The sequence below is a fragment of the Pleuronectes platessa genome, chromosome 19, assembly GCF_947347685.1.
Source record: "Pleuronectes platessa chromosome 19, fPlePla1.1, whole genome shotgun sequence".
In the NCBI taxonomy this organism is placed as follows: Eukaryota; Metazoa; Chordata; class Actinopteri; order Pleuronectiformes; family Pleuronectidae; genus Pleuronectes; species Pleuronectes platessa.
In genome coordinates this window covers 3233002-3254757 of record NC_070644.1, presented here as the reverse complement: position 1 = coordinate 3254757, position 21756 = coordinate 3233002, and the positions used below count along the sequence as shown (strand labels likewise).

The window sequence follows — 21756 nt, the reverse complement described above, 5'->3', positions numbered from 1 at the left end:
CTTTAAGGAGCAGTTTCACATTTTGGGAAAAAGATCAATGTTTGATGAGAGTTTGATGAGAAGGTCAATTTCATGTTTCATGGAAAACATGAAGCTGCCAGCAGTGCTTAGCATGATGACTGGACACAGGCGTAAGGAGCCAACTCTGCTTTTATGAGATTAGGGGTTCTTATCATAACCTCGTGTTTCACAGAGGAACCAATCATTTACCGATCGTCAGCGGGCTCTTATTTTTACATAAAAACTAAGATGAATGAACAACTCATACAAGCTGGAGTCAGCATTCGTCATTGTAACTTTTTAATTAAGTTTTAACCAGTATTTCTCTCTGGGGGAGCAAAGGGTCTACAGTCCCCATTACCGTTTTTGTTAGAGTTACACTCTGACAGCTGTTTCATATAATTACTGGAATGGACCAGCATGTGATAACACCCATAACACCACTGTAAAGAGCTACTGCCCTGCCCCGACGTGTCCAGTGAACACAGTTAATGGCCTGTGTTGTTCGTTAATGCCGCTCAGTCGCTGCCGTGGCCTGGTTACTGCAGACAGACGGCAACGCCTGATCTGTTGGCTCCAAATAAATTCTGCGGTCCCTCAACATATGATGCCAGGGGCATCACTGATGACCCTGCATATGTTACGTGCACTGTGATGCGCAGCACACACAGAGGAGACGTACACACTCGTCTCCGTACCTGATGAATGAGCGTTTTAAGTTGAGAAAAGAAATTACGTAAAATGCAGGGCTTTGGACACACCTCTTTATCTGCAATGCATCCATTTTTCTGAGTTTCACACACACTACATCACACAGACTGGTGAAGCTATTAGACTGGCTCGGCAGGTCTCTGCGAGAGAGCCCACAGCTGGTCGTGTAACATCTTTATGGCTCCCTATGGAAACAGTGGTTATGGCCACTCCAACTCAATTATTGCATCTTAGCTAGTGTCCCAGTGCAGCAATGATAAATATTCATGCAGATTAAGCAGGGAACAGTTGGTGTGTGTTTGTGTGTGTGTGTGTGTGTGTGTGTGTGTGTGTGTGTGTGTGTGTGTGTGTGTGTGTGTGTGTGTGTGTGTGTGTGTGTGTGTGTGTGTTGCCTTTTGCTGTACTACATTTATCCAACTGATATATTTGTTAGTTATTTTAAACAGTTACGGTATAACTGCATTTTGAATTCCATATATATGAGACTCTGACTCCTATGCGCAATGTGTCCATGATATTTTAAATCCATTGCTGGGTTTTGCAGGAAGTTCAGAAGTGTTGTCCATGTATATATACTTGCTGATAGTATGAATGAATATGAATATATCTCAATATGAAGGATTCATATTGCATGAGTTGTACTAGTAGTATTTGTATTTGTAATGTAGTATTTTTCCATTTTGGCATTACTTCTTAATGCATCTTTCACCACTAAAAGTCTCTCTACATGGATGTATGGAATCCATTACCTCCCAGTTTGTCAGGTCCAAATGTCTGTTTTTTTACCAGGTGGCCTTTGCAGTTTTTTTTTCTTATTGGTGTTCGATGATGTGTTTCCAGTTTTCTGTGGAGGTGCTTGCTCAGCAGCATTATATCTCAGCCTCAATGCTTTACAGGCTGACTAGTCTATTAGCAGAACCTGTTTGAATCATGTCGCCCGGCGAGATGAGAGGGCTGTTCATTCCCAGACTGTGAGTAACTGTGCACTGCTGTAGAGGTCTGCCAGTTTAAATTCACCGGGTCTGATCATCCTTTACGCTGATAAAAAAGAAAACTGCATTAAGTCCTACAAAGAGGCATCCTCACAATGCCGATTACTGTTTTTAATGACTCCCTCACCCCCTCTCAGGCTCTGAAATAATGCTCTCACTCTCCGAGGTTTGTGGCACACAGCTCACAACTCACACAGCGTGTCCTTATATCACCAACTGTGGGATAAGTGAGGTATCGACTTTGCAAAATGAAGCCTCCATTTCTCAGCGGTGGCCATGTGACCTCAGCAGCCTCTCCATCCCTGATGTTCAGCAAAGACAATAATTCCTCCCCGAGTTTAGGTAACAGTAAATCTTAAAGAGCAAACAGTAAAATGCCAGCTTTCACGAAGCCACTGCTGTTTTGTCGAACATTTCTATTGGTATCTCTGTTGAGCCTGATTTCCAGTTTAGCTTTTTTTTAAATCATATTTTGTTAGTGTCACACAAACGTAATCACACAAATGTTAATATGTATTTGATATGTATTCAATATGTATTTGATCTTGAAAGATTGTATACTGTATACCTGGATTGACTAAGTCATCCTCAGTTCACTGAATGCACTCTATCTGGTCTATGAGCCTGAATTAATTATAAATTAACATAAAAAGCATTATAAGCTAATTATTTGAGCACACATTAATATTTCGGGATATTTTTATTTCATTTTGGACAGTGGGAGGAAGTGGAGGCACACCGTCTCTATATACAGTCTTTGATTCCAACTCTGTATTTTTCTTCCAAAATTGTCCCATGTTTAAAAATAAATACGACCTCACGTTGTGTTAATCCTGCTCACACACTGACTCAGAAACCTCCGTCCGTCATTAAAAGACAAGGTTTCGGAACAGGTTTGATTTGCTCTGTTTTTCCACATCTATCAAAAGAATTCCCGAGAGTTGTGTGAGCTCTTTAGGATCAGTTGGATCACGGAAAGTAGTTTTTCTTCTTTTCAATGTGTGGTTTCAGTGCTGGTAGCAAATCAAACTGGACCAGTGACATCCTGAAATACACTTGGACGTGACCGGGATAGTTTCGCAGCTCCTTGAGGAGATGAAATTCTCCCTCTTGGCTTCTCAGGATTGGATGGACCCAGCGTTTTCTTTTATCAAGTGACAGGAGCACAAAATCCTCCTCAACATGTTAGGGCCACCGCATTTCCGGTGTGAAAGGAATAATAAAACGCATTAGACTCAGTGTGCAATGTTTCCGAGCTTTCTGATTTTTATTGGATGACAGGATAAAAAAAAACAAAAACATGAAAAATAAAAATTCTGTTAGCAAAGACCTTCAATCCTGCTCCTCCTCAATAACAAGCGATGATATGCATGATGCGTCACTCACTTGTAAGCTGTAGGAATCTGAAGAGGGTTTAGTGTTTATTGTTTGCTGTGAGGAAAATTAGAGCTGGCTCCAGGCTGCCAGGTCTGTCAGGAAGCTCCTCTCTTTATTCTCAGCCTCCTCCACCTCTAATAAATCACTTTCCCTCTTCCACATCCTCCCTTCTGTGTTAAAACTGTTTAGTCAGAAGCAAAATAAGGTCCAATCTACTTTGTCTCCAGATAAAATAAGAGTGAAGGTTTCATCTGTGCGTTTTGAGGCCGATTCTCTGATTTGCTAAGAGATCAATCTCTATCATGTCTGCTGCTTTATGTGATCCACTCTCTCTCTCTCTCTCTCTCGCTCATCCCCTCTCTCGCTCTCTCTCGCCACTTGTGTTGCCATCTGTTCTCGATTAATGTGAGTTACGAGCAGTAATTGAAGCATCTGTTCATCTGGTGTGCATCCTTTCCTCTGACACACCAACATATAGCACCTCTCTCTACGTGTCTCACTCTCTCCTTCATCCTGTCCCACTCAAACACTGAACTCGTTGGTCCACCACTTTGGAAATATCTCTGTAACGTTTGAATGGATTGAATTGTTGGATTTTTGAAATACAAGCACTTCTGTCCTTCAGAGGATGAAGCGTAATGACTTGATGATCCCCTGTCTTTCGCTCTAGTGCCACCAGAAGTGTTACGTTTTCAATCACATGAGAAATATGCTTCATTGTTCCCAGAGGATGTATTCAACTTTTGGTGATCCCATGACTTTAACTTTAGTGCTGTCATTTTGAGTGAAATACCCATAATCATCCATATGATATAATGATAATTACTTGATGGTTTACTGTGAGTTTGTTTTCAATTTTAAGAACATTTTTATATCATTTATATTTTCATGCATCTGCAGCCATATTTCCTTCCTTTATGTACTTATGTAAAAGGCACAATCGAGACAAGTTTGAAGACAGGTTTATATGATGCTAAATGAAATGCATCATGGGCACACTGCTCTTAAAATAAGGTGTGGTGAGGGACATTGTACCAACGCTGCCATCTTGCATATCTGGTGCAAGAGTCTGCGGACTAGCGATTTGGTGATGGAGCTGCGGTTGCGAAGTTCTGCCAATACATACACTCAACCAATGAGAAATCGATCTCATGACATGAAGAATGAAACAAAGATCAATGTGATAAGAACTACCAACAGTTAGAGAAACCATTCTTGAGAAAGAAGTATTTGATGTGTACTCTGAAGATTTAGTTTGGCCGATGTCCCATCCACTAACACAGAGGAAAAGGTATGACTTATACTGCAGCTAGCCACCAGGGTTTTATTACAGGTGCTTTGGTTTCATTTTTGAGGAGCAGTCATGGTGTCCATCTTCATATACTGTCTATGGTTGGTGCATTATTGGGCCATATGGCAGTGGACACCTGGCCTGAGGTCTGTATAGCCTGCAAAACATACCTATGTTTAAGGACAACCCTTCCTTTCTGTTGTTAAACCAGTAAAAATGTTTGATACACTATGAAATGCATTTGCACCATGCATTTACACAATGAGCATAGATTGTTAAAATAGAGTGCTCAGTTTCTATACTTTCCCTGAAGGCCCATCCCCAAGAGCTCTCAGGGTTCTTATAAATGAACACACTTCAGGTACAAACACACTCACATACAAGCAGGATTAGCCCTGTCCCGTCTATTGATCACGTCAGTGTTCCTGACAACGAACTGTCAGATGATGTTGAGGAGTGCACAGTCGGGACTCAGTGTGAAACATCTGACAAGGACCACAGCAGTCAGTGAAGAGTCTTATCTGACAAGGTTTGTTCTGAGACGCTCCTGAGCACTGCTGAGCGACCGACAGACAGAGAGGGGGGGGGGTGTATGTACAGTATGTTTTAGTCTCTCTGTCTGGACGGACCCCCCCCCCTTCGTATGAGCTTAGCATGCAGCGTAGCCAGACTGACCTAATAGGCAGGATGTGTGTGAGCAGGAGGCAGGAGGAGGCAGACTCTTCCTGCTGTCACATTCTGTTTGGATATGGCATGTTTACACCCTTGGTGGGGGTGAAAAGCTCTGACATACATACACCTGCACACAACAAGCACACACAAACACACACACGACTCAGCCGTACCGAGTTGTGATGTATCTTAACACACAGTCTTGCAGAGATAATGGCCACTATGCTTTGATTATAATGTTTCCTCCTCTGACTTAATGATCATTCTCATCTGAGTGAAATGATCCACCCTGAAGCTTCTCTAATCAAGGTAAAAGTTAATTGTAGGCAAGAATGGGACATGAATGCTTAAATGACAAACACCGCATCCTCCGTACAGCAGCAGGATCAGGGTGACAGTGACCGATTTGAGGGGCTGTGCTAAACAGAGGTAGACAGACAGGTGGGGTGTCCATATGTCACCCCAGCTACCAGCCCAGCTCTTCTTCCCTGCCATGTCCTGCTGCCGTCCTCTCCAGCCAGGATGAGGGTCAGAGGGCAGCCTGCTTTCCCTCTCTCCTCTGCTTGGACACTTGGCGTCAGTGTGAAGAGTTAAAACAGAATTGCTGTCCCACATTTCAGCCTGTAAAGTGTCAGAAAATTTAAATAGATACAATCCCCACCCAACCATTCCAAAGCCCCAAATTACGTGTTGTAGCAGTTTTTTCTCTGACACAAGAATCAAAAAACCCAAATGTATTCATTTGACTTTTCGCAATGCATTGTGGGAAACAATGAGACTACTATATAGGGTATAAAATGTCCACTAAACATTCAATCACTGCATTCAGGCAGCACTACAAAAACACAAGAAAAAAACTGAAATGATGTTGTATGCAACCATCTCCTCACTACTCCTCACATCTTTTGCTGTTTTATCTTACATTTGAACTTTAAGTTGAACTAGCACCCTTCATATTTAAGAATTAATTCCATGATGTAATTGATTTCATATATTACTTTGATTCCTTTTTGCATTTTCCTTACCTTAAAACTACTTAAAACGACCCCACACGTGATGTGAACTCTGTTATTAGAGCGCTAATCCTGATTTAACTTCTTTTTTTCTGCTTTTATCTTACATCTTATCTCATGGAAATTGTTTCAGTATTTGATCATATGACACACCTCATTTGATTTGATTTTATAACATCTGGATTTTAATCTGTAGCCTTGCCTTAAGCACTTTCGAAAACCCTCTTAGATTATTACATTATCATTGAAGCTTTGACTGATTCTGAGTCTTTCTTGTGTGATATGACTCCAGCTGTAATTACCAACCATTTATCTCACTTTGTGTTAATCAACAATGAAATGACACTGTTCACATCATGCACTGACACCAGCACACTGGGGACTCAAGGCCTAATGCATTAGATTAGACATGACCCCCGGCCCCATTCGGTTCAATGAAGCTGTCTGAGGACGAGGGCGACACAAAGACAGAAAAGTGGCAGAAGCGGCCATGTAATCTAATTCCTCTCGTCTTTGTCTTCATCTATTCACTGTCATGACAGGTTATGTTTAAACAGGGGGAGGGAGGGCAGGATTATAAATGGGAGAGGAAAAGGAGAGGAATGGATGGGAAGTGAGAGGTAGACGAGACAATTAGGTTACAGTCTGGTCGGCAGTAAGAGAGGAAGAGAGTGGTGTGTTTGTGTGTGTGTATTTGTGTGTATTTGTGTGTTTTTATCTTTTGCTGGATCCTCCTTGAATTTGATGTCATCACACATTGTCTCCAAGTTCAGTGAAATGCACAACGTGTCCGAATGAAGTGCGTGTGTCTGTGTGTGTCTGTGCGTGTGCGTGCCTCACAGTATGTTTGTGTGTGTGTGTGTGTGTGTGTGTGTGTGTGTGTGCCACTGACCAATACTACCTAAACAAATTGAACATTTATGGAAATTCTACAGAAAGTTTCTCTATGTTCCTTCTCCCAGCACCTGATGTTTTCCAATCCTGTGCGAGCAGGTTGAGGTGCCCAGTCAGTCAGTTCACTACTTTGATCCACTGTGAAATACCTCGACGACTATTGCATTTGTTAAATGTGTTGCCTGACTTTGCTCTTCCTCAGACCATTCACACCAAAACATTGGTGTAAGAATAGCTAAAAAATTCATGACATTCGCCTCAGCTGTATTTTTTGTGGTATTATTAAATATTAAATATATTCAGAACTGATCAATGGTGGAAGAATCATTGAGAGAATATACTGCACTGTTAGCCATTCCTGCATCCTCCTTTAAATCATGCATTCAAAGCTTTACTGAGAAGCTGTTTTATTTGAATTGTATTAATTGATAATTAACTAGCAGTTTGTCAAGGTGAAGCTAATTTTAGTCATTTACATTTAATCTGTCAAAATAAATCCATGTTTTTTCATCAAATGGGATTTTTTTTACTTAACTATATTATTCTATTCAAGATTTCTTAGCTACTTTGCAGAACTGTACCAGATTGAATTTAGCATTCCCGCCTCCCTGGACATATCCACTTATCCAGTAGTTTTATTATTGCACTGTTTTAAAAGCCACAATTCCATGATGATAAATAATTTGAGCTGTCCTTGTACAAACCACAAAACAATATAGAAACGGATAGAAATATCAATCTTCCTAATGTGAAAGCTTAAACCAAACCCTTCAGCCGTTAAAGTCCTGTTTTTCTACCTGCAGGCCTACTTTCGTCAGGGGGTTGCCCTGCAGTACCTGGGTCGTCATGCCGACGCCCTGGCAGCATTCGCCTCCGGCCTCGCCCAAGACCCCAAGAGTCTCCAGCTGCTGGTCGGCATGGTGGAGGCTGCCATGAAATCTCCCCTCAGAGGTAGGCCTGTCGGACGATGACAACAAGTTCATGTGCACGTCTACCTTCATTCTCTGTGTCTCCCTGTCTCCCTGTCTCCCTGTCTCCCTGTCTCCCTGTCCACAACATGAGGCAGATTAATACAGGTGAAAACAGTCAAACCAATTCAAAACAACACAAGCACCAAACCCGAACTTTGTTTCCAAGTTGAAGGAGAGGAGAGTGAGATGTAGGCTCCGCGGCAACTGTCAAGTTACCACTTGTCTTTTGTTGTTTTATTCAGTAAGCTTCCTCTGGGACTGGGGTGTGAAAAAGTAAAAAGTTCCCTCTGATGGTGCAGACCTCACAAAGAAGTGAATGCACATTAGATGTGAGGAAGATGGAGATATGAGAAAATAGTAACATTAAGGGAAGTGAGAAGTGTATAAAATAAATATACCAGATGAAATAGAAAGAGAAGCATATAGAAGACAGTGAGCTGATAATGGCGCTTAATGATGTAAAAGCAGAACTCCCATCGACTTCTCCCTGAAGCCTGAGACCACCTGTGTCCGCCGCCAGGTGAAGCTTATGTGGTGGCAGAACTCACATCTTCTGCCAGGAGGAACAGCAGGTGTTTGGTGTCTGAGACTGATTCGCCGAGACAGACTCTGAAGATGCTTCATCCATGAGACAGCACTTCACTGGGTTCCTGCTGTGACATTATATAAGTGCTTCATGAGTTAGAGGAGGAAAAGGGTCAGGGTCTCTCCCTGAGCAAAGTGGGGATCGAGGTCTTCATTTTAGACCTGATCTGAAACAGACCCATGGAAAATCTACTTTTAGGTGGATTGCTTAAATAATAATAATCCATCAATAATTCTAGAAATATCTTTCTGTCTGTCTGCTGCTGCCTCACCACGTGTGATTATCTATTTAAACGTTTTATAGATGTGTAAATACACATACCTTGGATAGATTTTAAAGGTTCAGTGTGTAGAATTTAGTGATGAAGTTGGATGTTGCAGCTGAATACCCATCACCTCACCCTCCCCATCCTAACATGATAGAGAACCTGTGGCAGCCTTCAGTTGTCAGTTTGTCAAGTTTGGAACCTGGCAGCCTTTGGAGAGAGGACCTGCTCCTGATGTAAATATACAGTATTTCAATATAAAGTGCCCATTGTAGGGTAAAGAAAACAACAATGATTTAGACGAAATACACGCGTGAAAACATCTCTAGTATTATTTTATATTCAGTTTATGCCAATACATCCCTTTCACCTAAATCTTACACACTGGAGCTTTAAGTCAGGACCACTCAAATACAGACATGGGCACTGACATTTAATAGCAACTAGCAAATGTTTATGGACTTTATGTGCAGTGTCAGTTGTGCACAAATATAAAAAATTTTAACGGGTAAATGGAATATTCCAGAGAACAGAGAAAGTTAGTTTGTAATTATTATGTTTATAGGCATGACTGGTTTTCTTTTGGAAATTATATATTTACAAAGTAGATTCTTGTGTGTTGTTGGTCTGCACATCCCATAGTTCCCGGTGCGCTGTTATGTGCAGGTCTCCACAGCACAAGAAGATGGAGAAATGATCAGGATGGTTTACAGGCGAGAACTGGCACAGTATTGTGTTTTTGCCCTTCAGCAGTATCAGAATGAGAGCAGCGTGCCTGGAGAATAGCCTTCTACTTGGCAAGCTACAGCAAAAAATCTGGGTAATCGTGATATGTCCCATATATTTGAGGTAGAGCGTGTAGATCCAGAAGGGATCAGTAGCAACTGACCAAATGAACACATCTTCTAATCTTTTGTGCAAGCTAAGATTTTACAAGCAGCAAAGAAAAGGAGCCAATGTCAGATTTAAGCAGCAGCAGTGCAAGAAGAATGCAGCAACCACTCCTGTCAAGCAGCTATGACATACAGTATGTACAGAGGCCTGCCTGAATCAAAATGAAGCCCTCATGCAGATCTGATGCTCCACCACAGCAGGTTGTTCTGCTGTCCAGGGGCTGAAACCCTTCAAACTCTGTCTCCCTTGAGTTTCAAAGCATGAAAGAGTTAGCAGGAGTTGCAATGCTTGAGTAAGCAGTAGGCAGGGCAACAAGTTGGACCATGGAGGAGGAAAAAATACAGTAAGCACAGGAGGGAGCTCAGAAACACTGAGTTGTCTGTCTTTCTCTGATGTCTTTCCTAGAGGACGATGTGTTTTGGGGTACTGAAGTATTCCGTATCATATGGAGCCTAGAAAAAAGGTTTCAGCTGTGTCCCTTTTCCTATAAGTCCAAGCCTTGGTGTATTCCTGTAGTAAATAAGGACAAATGCAATTAGCTTAATTGAGACGTTAAAGAAGTTCATGAGTGTTTCCAGGAACTGTGGGGACCCAAGGCAAAAGAGACCTTATCCATTGTCTACAGTATACTGCCTATCGCCTGAGAGCTGGTGCCAATACCAGCTGACATTGAGTGACAGGTCACCAGTCCACCGCAGAGACAACATACAGAGACAAACAACAGTTACATTCACAGCTATGATCAATTTAGAGTGTTTAAATAACCTAACCTCAATCTGCATGTCTTTGGACTGTGGGAGGAAGAACCAGGGGAAAGCCCGAGCTAACACGATAAGAACGTACAACTCGGAAGACACAGACCAGGGTCGTTCTTGTCGTGTGACAACACTGCTGCCCTCTTTTTTATTACTCAGATTATAAATAAAGCATACTGCGCCTACACATACAGTAAATAATAGTTTTCAATCTTCAGCCAAACCTCCAAAATTACAAAGCCACAAAAATAAGCTACTGGTATTGGTTGGTTCTCTTGCCACAAAGCATACAACAGAGTTGTCAGTTTCAGTTCTTTTATTTATTGCTAGTAAGGACTAGCAAACCTAGCACACGACTGCAGCCCACAGTCTCAGTGAAATGTCTCGAGGCGCCTTTCTCTTGCTTTTCACACTCTTGTTTAGCTGCTGTCTTCTGAGAGATAAGAATCTCAGTACATATCGTTTCTCTGCCCTGATTCAGAGCTGATGAGGTTCCACAGCCACACAGTTCTACTCCTCACGACCAGCTGATTAATTATTAACTATGGAGATGCTCAGTCATCAACATTATCCATCACTAGTCAAAATACTACGTCATGATGAAATCACTCCCGCTAAAAAAATTCTTCAGTAAAGTTTTCTGGCAAATAATATGATAAAAATATTACATCCTTGATGCATCATGACATGATCACACTCTTTGAGCGAGGGAAACACATTACTCCTGTACACATATTTAAGTGACTCAGAAATTATCATACACAGTCCATTTTCAATAAATAAATCAGTCAATCAATCACTCAACCATATTTTATATGTAAAAATATGATTGGCACAAATCACATTTTCCTCATGTGGCATTTTGACACTTTTAGCTTCAGACAAATGCTAGATGTGAATTTCTGCATCTTCCAGAGGAACAATGAAATCAGAAATTGGTAAATGTAGCAGATATCATCTACATTGTTCCACTAGTGCTGCTCAAAGACTTGGTTGGTTCTGTGTGTGCTTTTCACCACAGCTGTATTGTTAACTACATTCATATAATTTTAGTCTGTCATCTCAGTTCAGTAGATCACCATAAATGTCAGGTAGACAAAACAACATAACAAGTTTATGATGACCATGAATCTAAAACTTTTCAAAAATGATAACTTTAAAATATTGTAATAACACCATTATATAATGACATCATGTCATTATGACATAATTTATACCTTATGTTGTCATTTGATTTGATAATCTATATAAGCTGTAGATTGTGTCTCTGAAGTTACTGGTTGCTGCAAAAATAGCGCAAGAATGCATTACATGATGTCTGTTCTGACTTCATAATGACATCATGTTGACATCATACCTACCATATGATCATAGAATATCTATACAATCTATATAAGATCATGGTCATGTCTATATCATTCTATAGGATGCAGTGATGTCTTGAAAAATTCATTCTTGAACTATGCATTACATAATTTTCTGACATCCGCATGACTGTTTGTCTTGAAAATGTGTATTTTAGACAATATGTGTATTTTAGACAATATTTGTTTTAAATTGACCTTTGACTGATCAGCTCTAAAAGTTATTCATCTGAAGATAGACCCTCCCAAGGAATATTCCCACCAAGCTTGGTATGAATCTGTACTCATCTCCCTAAATCTGAAAAATCTCTCGTAGAAATGATAATCCCCCCCCCCCCCCCCCCCCCCCCCCGTCTAAGCGTGTCTCTGTGTGTCTTCACATCTTTAGACTCCCTTGAGCCCACCTACCAGCAGCTGCAGAAAATGAAGCTGGACAAGAGCCCTTTCGTGGTCGTGTCCGTCATTGGTCAGGAGCTGCTGACCCACGGTTTCCACGGGGCCTCTGTCGTGGTGCTGGAGGCGGGGCTGAAGATCGGCACGTGCTCCCTGAAGCTGCGTGGATCCGTCTTCTCGGCCCTGAGCTCTGCCTACTGGGCTTTAGGCAACGCAGAGAAGAGTGTGGCCTACATGCAGCAGGACCTGGAGGTGACCAAGACTTTAGGTATGGAAGAGGAATAGAGTGAAGAAACAGTGAAGAAATGAAACAGGGGTATTACGTGTGTCTAATGTAATTTCTCCGGCCCACAGGTGACCAGTCAGGTGAATGCCGCGCCCATGGGAACCTTGGCTCTGCTCTCTTCTCCAGAGGCAGTTACCGAGAAGCACTGGCCAACCACAGAAACCAGCTGATTCTGGCCATGAAGCTCAAGGACAGAGAAGTAAGTCTGCATGCAAATGCTTCTGTGAGGGAGGAGAAAAGTAGACTGTGTGCTCATGCATATTTATACGATAATTCACGCTGTGTAGATGTGCACTCAGTCAAGAACGGTGCCCTCAAACTTATTTTCTTTTCTTCTGAAGTTACCAAGTTAGAAATAACAGCCTTTATTTAAGTGCATCATACACATCCACAAGTTATTTGATGAAATTACCAGAATGAATAAGTATACTATAATTTAAATTTATTTAGTTTTATTTGTGAATAGATGGTCACTGTGGACCTTGGGGACATATCAGTGATTAAATAATAGGAAACAGTGTAGCTCATTTAAACCTTTTGGAAATAAATCCTTTAAATGTTTTAGTTAAGCAATTATCTAATTTACTTAAATGTCACAATATGAGCATGTTCAATTTATGAATTAAATTTTAAGATAGTATTATCAAGATGATTTTGGTGAACTTAATTGTACGATGACATTGTCTACCTTTTCTACTTTTCCTGATGCGTTCCATGTCCATGGAACATGGACATGGCAAGTGAGACTTGCATAAATGTCTGATCACATGTGCATGCCCACGGTTCCATTCATACTAAGATGAGGGTCTGGGATGGTCTGGCATCTCATGCATGCGTATCCCACATTGCATCGCACTAGGTGGATATATTGTTACTGGAGCATGTGCAGTCGACGCATACAGTCAGCGTGGTCAAAGGTTTTGGGCTGCACACGTGTTGTGGCTGGGCTGGAAGGGGTAACTGTTTATTTGGATGATGTGGGTACAACTGTAAGTAATACCTGGTCACACCCATATGTCACACCCAGAGTATGAATGACATGACAGAGCGGACGGTAGTTTTACCATGTTCCAGGATGGGTTTATTGTAGAACTTCAGAGGTGCAGATATTCAGACAAAGTAACGCACAAAACAAAACGAATGCTCAGCACGACACCCGGTGCTGGCCAAGCCCAGCCGCTCAGCCTGTGTCTGCTGCAGGTCGGGAGGTCCTGCAGGTCGGGGGTCCGTGTCTACCCTAACAGACATGCATCGATGAAGACATTTTCTTCACATGGACCATAGCGGACCACAGCCGACTGGCAGACATGAAAACTATAAATCAGTCTTTGGTTTTGGAACCTTGTTCTAACATCAGGCTGCAGGAACACCCAGTTCTTTTCCAGAAACAGCAATAAAAGAAAATGAGATTGTACTGAGTTACAGGAGGTTGAGACGTCAGGACTTCAGCCCGCTGTACAGAAACTAGCAAGGAGCTGCCTGAGCTGCTGTGACTGATTATTGCCAACCAGCTGTAGCCCTGTCAGCCAGGTCAACACTTCACCAAGTGTTATCAAATGCACCAAATGTTTCGCAGACAAGCCCAAGAGACTCTGTTCTTTTCTGGTCCTCGTGGAAGCGATGGTGACGCCCGTTTGTGATGATCTGTTTATGTCCTTTAGTGAACAAGGCACAGAGTGAAGAATCTCTATGTAAATTCACCTTGCGCACTGTTGGTGTAGCCTTCTTTGTTTTGCTTGAGAACTTATATACAGTGCATGATATGACACTGTCAGTAGTTCATGTGAAATTGTTGATTTCTCGCCAACACGATGTAAACAACACTAACATCTGATTTGCTCCGGACACTTTGCTTGTTTGGTTTGTCTCCCTCTTCTTCTCTGCCTGCTCTCTCGCCCCCTCACATGCTTCCTTGAAAGCAGGTTTTCTTCGCCTCGAGCCACAGCCAGAACTCACCGGCTTTCTTCAGAAACTCTTTGGACAGTCGTGAAAACCAAAGTTAAATTGGATCTGCAGTTACACATTCGACTATGGCATCTTTAAGTGTCAATGCACAAAGTAAACCTGTCAGGTTGTTTGTGTTTGTTAAATTCTTACCTACTGCTTTAAGTGTCATGGCAGATTCATTTATGCCTGACTGGATTTAATATTTTATTAAATCTCTTGATTCTGTGGGTGTGGCGTGTGAGTGGAATATTTTATTGTGTCTTCAATATTTTACAATAACTACGTGCGTGTGTGTGTGTTTGTGTGTCTGTACGTTAATCAATATTGTCTCATGTTGATCCTCTCTTCTTTCTCCCCTGTTTTTTATCTGCTGTGTGTGTGAATGTGGAGATAGTTTAATGTGTGCCAGAATTTTACTTTGTATATACTGTATCCGTGGGTGAGGGCGGAGCTGAGGAGTGTGTCTCCTGTTGTCTGTACCACTGATCGATGTTTGTGTTGACTGTTGACTGATCCTCCGTCTGGACCATGACAGTGTTCTGTTTGACTTCTGTCAGTTGTTATCCCAGCGCTGCTGCTTATGCTTCCCTCCATGTTCCTGTCTAGTTCTAATATGAATTATCTGGTTTGAGACACACTTGTGTAAAATAATGGTACAACTAGCATTTATTAGCAGTCTCATCAATAACACATTATAATGTAGTTGTACATTGTTTTAAAGTGCAACATAACATATTTATAATCATACATATGCCGATGGAGGAGTGGGTGAGGTGTTTGAGTCCACAAAACACTTTTTGAGTGAACAGTGTTGCAGCCAAATCCAATAGTATTGAAGTAACTGGTTACTCCTTCTTCAAACGTAAAAAAAAAAAAAACAGGAAAAATAACAAAAATGCCTCCATACTGCGCCTGTGGTGTCATCCAAGTGTCTGCAAGCACCGACATTTACACCATTTTTTTGCCTAAAAATCCTCTGATGTCCTCCTCTGCAGCTGCATTCACATTCACATGCACCCACCGGAAAACACCAAACACACGGCACACAAGCTCTCGCCCGAGGGCGCGCGTGGTATGCGCGGTAGCATTGCTACTTCAGAGAGTGGAGCTTTAGGCTGAGAACAGGGTGTAAATGATGCTTGGAAACGTGGATGACACCACAATAGCAGTATTAAGGCATTTTATGGTTTTTTTCCGTTTTTTTACATTTGAAGAAGAAGTCACCATTTACTTCAGTTGTATTGGATTTGGCTGAAATGCTGTTTACCCCTGAAACTCCAAAAGTGTTTTTTGGACTCGAACACTTCATCCGCCCCTCCATCGGCATAGTGGTGAGAAGATTATAAGTGAATTTCCTTTTTTGGGTGAACTATCCCTTTAAAGCCCCACAGGACACACACACACACACATACACACACACACACACACACACACACACACTCGAACACATGCAGTCATTTGATGGCGTGTGATTACATCCTGAATCTACAGAGGCCGATTGAAAATGTGTCAGTAAGACAGATGTGTGTTTGAGCAAGTTCATTTTAATGAAAGCAGTGGAATAGGAGTACACTGTGTCTGCAGGCATCATTCTGTTTGTCTGTTTTGACACATGGTTAAATCTCTAACCAGCTCCCATTCGTAGAACGTTAATTTAGTACACACAGCCACATACACACACAATTCTAGTTTTCTCAGGATTGAAACCAGACATGGGGGTTTCTCCATCCGAGCAGGGGTTGTCTGTTTCTTGTGCGGTGGGAGCAGTAAAGACAGAGGAACGTGTGCCTGCTGCTGACAGACAATTATTGAACCTCTCCTCCACAGGTGCACAGCCGAAGGCGACTAAAACATGGTCATCAACAGAAATCCATATCTCCCACTGTGTGCTCGCCTTGCTGCGGTACCTGCGTTTGTTTGTGCCACGTGCAAGTGTTTCCAGACAGCATGCTTCCAGACAAAGACACCGCCTGCAGAGAGCTGATATTTAATCTACAACGGTGGACACAAAAGAAAACAGTGGCGGTGCTAAAACTGTCTAATAGAAATACAGGTCTGATAATCAATCAGTCAAACATTTTACGACAAAGACTACATCTAAAGACGCCACCTTAGGCTGTTGGAACTAAGTGGACATTTTTCACTATTTTATCACATTTGATTTATTAAAGTTCATTGAGTTAACATTGAGATTGCTTGTTTCATTCAGTAATATTCATCTTGCTGCTGATCAGCTTAGCATAGCATAAAGACTGGGTCCAGTGGAAACCAGTAGCCTAAACAAAATCCATCCATCAGCCAAGAAATAACCCATTACATGTTGGCGTGGATCACCTTCTTTACAATTGTGAGCAGTTTGACATTTTCCCTGATTTCACTGACTTAGAGAATAATTCATGGATCTGCCTGATACTAATCAGCCATATATAGAGGACTTATATCTATGACGATGTGCTATTTGGTGCAGCTTGATTGAATTTGAAGGGACGGTTGGGCCTTGTCTGAGGTATGTGCTCAACTGAGTAGCTTTTGAATTCCATTCCCATTTGCCTTCTCTCCTCAGTCTCATCTTTCTCTCTCAGGCTACGTCCACACTAATATGTTTTACGTTTAACCCTCTGAAAGTGGATCTCACAGGCAGCCCCCTAATTTGCCGCAGGAGATTGTTGTTTGCATGATCCTGTTTAAATCCATCTAAAATTAAATCTAGTTAAACACTTTTTGCACTTGCAGTTTTACTTGTACTGTAACTAAGCAACTGCTAAGTGGACAATCTATTTCCTGTTTACACAACGACTAGTGTACATTAATGGTCACAGAGATGATTTGAGTGTTTTTAATTTCAAAGATTGAAAAACGTATTAGTGTGGAGCCTCTGTCCTTGTCCGTTCTCACCTCTACATCATATCTGTAGGTACTGACACAGACATGTGCTCGCTCAGAGTCAGACCAACATGAACCAACTCCACTTAGCTCTTTTCTGATATAGCAGGAGAACCTGTTTCTTTCTTTTTCCAAATACTGAGGGTGAAAGATCTGTTTTGGGGGGTTTTGATTGAACATCGCTTTTCCAAACCTCGTGCATCTCTGCTGTTTGGTTTATCAACCACAACACTAATCTTTATCGGTCTCTTTTCACCGCTTTTTTCTATTCTAATTTTTCTCCTTTTTTTCACCACACAGATTCTTCCAAAGGTGATTTGATGCTTTCGAGTAACATTATATTCAAAGTCTGGTCATGGCAGGCTGCATAATAGGATTATTTTATTTTCCTTTTGGTACAAATGACAAGGGATGTCAATCATTCCCTCGTTTCATATATGTAAAGCATGCAGACATCAACAACACACGCACATATTGTGTCCACCTGCTCCGAGTCCCAGACACAACATGATTGAATTTTTGTGTGTGTTATGCCGTGCAGGAGAAACATTGTGTCCTTGAGGGAAATCAAACAGTTGTCTGGCCGGTTGACTGTACACACAGAGGCCTCCTCGTCATTTATTAAATCTCCCTCTCCTGTCTGGAATCCTGCCTCGGAGATGTGTCAACTGGATTTTATGTGTTTACACTCTTCACTTTGCTGAGAATTGGGATTTCAGTAGACGTGTGCTCTGTTCGCTTGTGCTCAATTGCACGTACAGACAAAGCACACATGAACAGGTATGGAAAGACCAGAGTGTCTGGATGTTAATCAAGGAGTGGTAAATTCCAGTAAAGGTCACTTTGGCTGTTTTCAGTGACAGTTTTGAACCCTAATTAAGAATCTTCAAGGGATGTGCTATTGGTATTATCTATCATTCCTAGGCTACATTTGAACTGGAGGATTAGTTTTTCCTTGCAAGCTCCACTATGGCTGCACCTAACGATTATTTTCATTTTTAATTAATCTGCAGAGGAGTTTCTTCATTGTTTTGCCTATAAAATGTCAGAAAGTAGAGTTTATATGCCTGTTTTTAATTTCCTGCTGTCCAAAGATACAGAAAATACCTTGAATAGTTTAACTGACAATCCAACACCAAAGAAATTTCAGTTTACTGTCGTTCATGAGAAGGAAAAGCAGCAAATCCTCTCATTTGAGAAACTTATTCTCACATAGAATTGCAACATATTGTGGCAGCATGTGACGAAGTGCAGTGGAAACAAATTTTGTGAATAAATCATGTCGTATACAAAGTGAGTGATGTCATGTATCTCATATGGGGGGTGGGGGGGAGAGAGGGATGCTGTCCCCTGTTATTTTGGATGCCATTCTGGCCAATAGATAGTTAGTGTGTTGCACTAACCACGTTTCTTCTCTGACATCCTGTTTTGCAGGGAGTTTCAACTTTGAGACATAAACTGCCGATTCTACGATTTACTAAGCTGCATTCACTATAGGATGCTCACCTGCACACACAGATTCTGTATATGCACACACAGCACTCTCTGGGATAGACTTGGCTGAGAGGGGATGGCAGAACTGGCGGGTCATTTTTGGGGTCATTTTGGTTTTAAGACGATGGGAACCCCTCTTGTCCCCCTGCACATCTCCTGCCTGCTATCATTATCTTCTTTGTTTGTTTGTCTTCTCTCTGAGGTCTGTTTAGCAGCACATACTGACTCCCAGTGAGAACGACACAGAGAGCGAGTGCATGTGGGACACACTGTAAATTAGAAAAGAACATGCTAATCACTCCTCTTTAATAATTCATAGCCCCTTGTCCTCCTCACTCTCACAGTCTTAAAGCCTGCAAACATTTCATTATGGTCTCTGGCTTTTTCTTTTTCTCGGTCTGTCCCTCATTGTTTGCTTTGAAAGGTCAAATTCAAATTATTAATTCGAGTGTGCGTGTATGTGCGTGCACACTGGTATGAGTCACCGTTCGAGTACTCTTTGAGTTTAAGAAGCCCTCTAACTTAATTATTGTCACTGTGACTGCCTCAAGGAGATCATTCTTACAGTCATATTGTTTAGATTTCAGGGTTTATTGATAATCATATCGGACTATGTGTTCACAGATATACAGTAAGCTGTGTTAAAGATCAGATTCTGTATCACCTGGGCCATGTTTCCTGTGATGGAAACAACCCTGTTTATGCACAGGCTGTGGAACGTGTTTTTTTTTTCTGACCTGAAAAATAATTTCCAGATACTTCGCAATAAGGTTGTAGAGTGTTTAGCACTTTCACCTCGCAGGAAGAAGTTTCCCGGTTTGAATCCTGTCTCGGCTGTGTGGAGTTTGCATGTTCTCCCCATGTCTGTGTGAGTTTTCTCCAGGTACTCCAGCTTCCTCCCACAGTTTTAAGACATGCAGATTTATTGTTTGGTTAATTGGAAAGTGTTTGTAGGTGTAAATGTGATCCTTTGGGGTTATTGTCTTTGTATGTGGTCCCTGGAATACATTGGCAGCCTATCCATGATGTATATCTTGCCCAATAACCCTCAAAACAATAAGCAGTAACAAATGGATGAGATAGTTTTTTATTAAAGTCAGAGGATCAACAGTAATTCAATTCATCCTGTGGAGAGCATAAATGTAAAAAAATTTGGGGCAAACCATCAGTATTGTTTAAAACCAAACATGTCAAAGTATCTTTATCATTAGTTGCTAAATGGAGTTTATTTATGTGGCACTTTTCCTGTCATATCACACAAACCACTCAATAGTACAATTTGCATGCAGCTATCTGGGGCAATTTGCTATTCACTGTCCTGCAGATTCTGAATACAGAATGGAGGTGCCAGAGATCAAACCATTGACCCTCTGGTTAGTGCTCAACCCTCTCTGACTCTTGAGCCACAGCCGCCCAAGTTTGATACATTTTCTGGGTATCATGAATATCAGTGTCATTTTTTTATTTTACCAATATCTAATAGGTGCTGAGATATCTCATAGCTGAATACCCCTCCCCTCACCCTCCCCTTCCAAACATGAATGAGAAACTGTGGCAGCCTTCAGTTGTCATAAAAACGTTATCGTTTGTCCAGTTTGGGCTACTGTTAAAAACATGGGAGCCTCCTTAGAGAGGACCCACTCCAGATGTAAAGTATTGAAATATAAATGGCCTATTCTAGGGTAAAGAAAACCACACTACATATAATTTAGGTGGAACATACTTGTGAAAACATCACTAGGATTATTTTATAATCAGTTTCTGCCAATAGATCCCTTTCACCTAAATCTTACACACTGGACCTTTCAATTCATTTATTCGATCCCAAGGTGTTGGTTGCATCTCAAGACTGAAGGATATTTTGTTGCACAATTACAAAAAAAATGTGGTCTAAATACAACCTGTTGTATTTTAAAGGGCCAGTGATGAGGGAAATGTAGTAGTGTTTATCCAAGCAGTGTGTATTTGTATGTGTATAAAGTGATAAATGAGAGATACAGACTGTGGTGGTCTCGCCGTAGTTGTTCTGGTTAATTTGAAACAAACCATTTCTTCAGACATCAAAAATATTTCCCATGACTCCTTCGATCGATACCAGTAACCTTAAGATTAGTTAGAAAATGAGTAGGCAGCTTGCCAATGACTGCAGCCGCTTTTTCTCATTTCACTCACCGTCTACTCAGAGCAGCAGACAAGAGTGTGTACAAGCAGGACCTGGACGATCTGTATGTTTTGGTGTGTGGGTGTTTAAAAACTGAGTGAATATTACCTTAGACGCTCATCGTGATCCACACGGTATTATGGCAGAAGGAGGCCTGTGATTAGCAGGAGACGTGTTGCTGGAGATCCGTAGGCAGCTCAAAGTGCAACAAAAGTGTTGTCTGTGCTAACTGAAACAGAGTAATAATAGAACTGAGGGCCCGATGCAGAGCAGCTGTGGTGGAGGCAGAGGGTGACACTCACAGCAGGGTCTAAATAGGATGTGAAAGATTAGCTTTCACCCCTGTAGCCTCCAATATGTGTGTGTGTGTGTGTTTCTTCCAAGGCTGCAATTTCAATCAGGAATAAAGCAATGTCCCCCTCCCTTTTCAAATGTTTGACCCCTCCTCTTTTTATTTTACTGTCTGAACATCTCTGTCCTATTACTGTCCAGCTGCCATAACAAAAATAAGAGAAGCTCTAAATAAAGATATGCTCATCAAGGTCACAGTCGATTGTTAAAGCGGATATAAGCGATATTTCTAAGATAATAATGTATGAGATGGTGATGATGGGAAACAATGTGAAAGTCTCATAGTGATGAACCTACAGAGAAATGTCGGCTGAATCAGCAGCTCTCCTCTATGGAGCCTCATAATGAGTTTCAGCTCATTGTCTATCTGCCCGGACTTATTTTCTTTCTTTTTTTCTCCTCATTCTAGCTCTTATAGTGTTATAGTGAAAAATCTCTGAAGCTCCACTGTAAACT

At 41.5% G+C, this 21756-nt stretch overlaps 1 protein-coding gene across 1 annotated transcript in view; it reads left to right on the top strand.

Moving 5' to 3' along the window:
* The window catches only part of ttc28 (tetratricopeptide repeat domain 28), a 135011-nt gene that overhangs the window by 71194 nt on the left and 42061 nt on the right, over positions 1-21756 (top strand). Inside the window, exons 3-5 of the mRNA XM_053411568.1 lie at positions 7754-7901; positions 12174-12446; positions 12533-12663. Coding sequence (XP_053267543.1) covers positions 7754-7901; positions 12174-12446; positions 12533-12663 — 552 coding nt within the window. The remainder of the gene's footprint in view (positions 1-7753; positions 7902-12173; positions 12447-12532; positions 12664-21756) is intronic.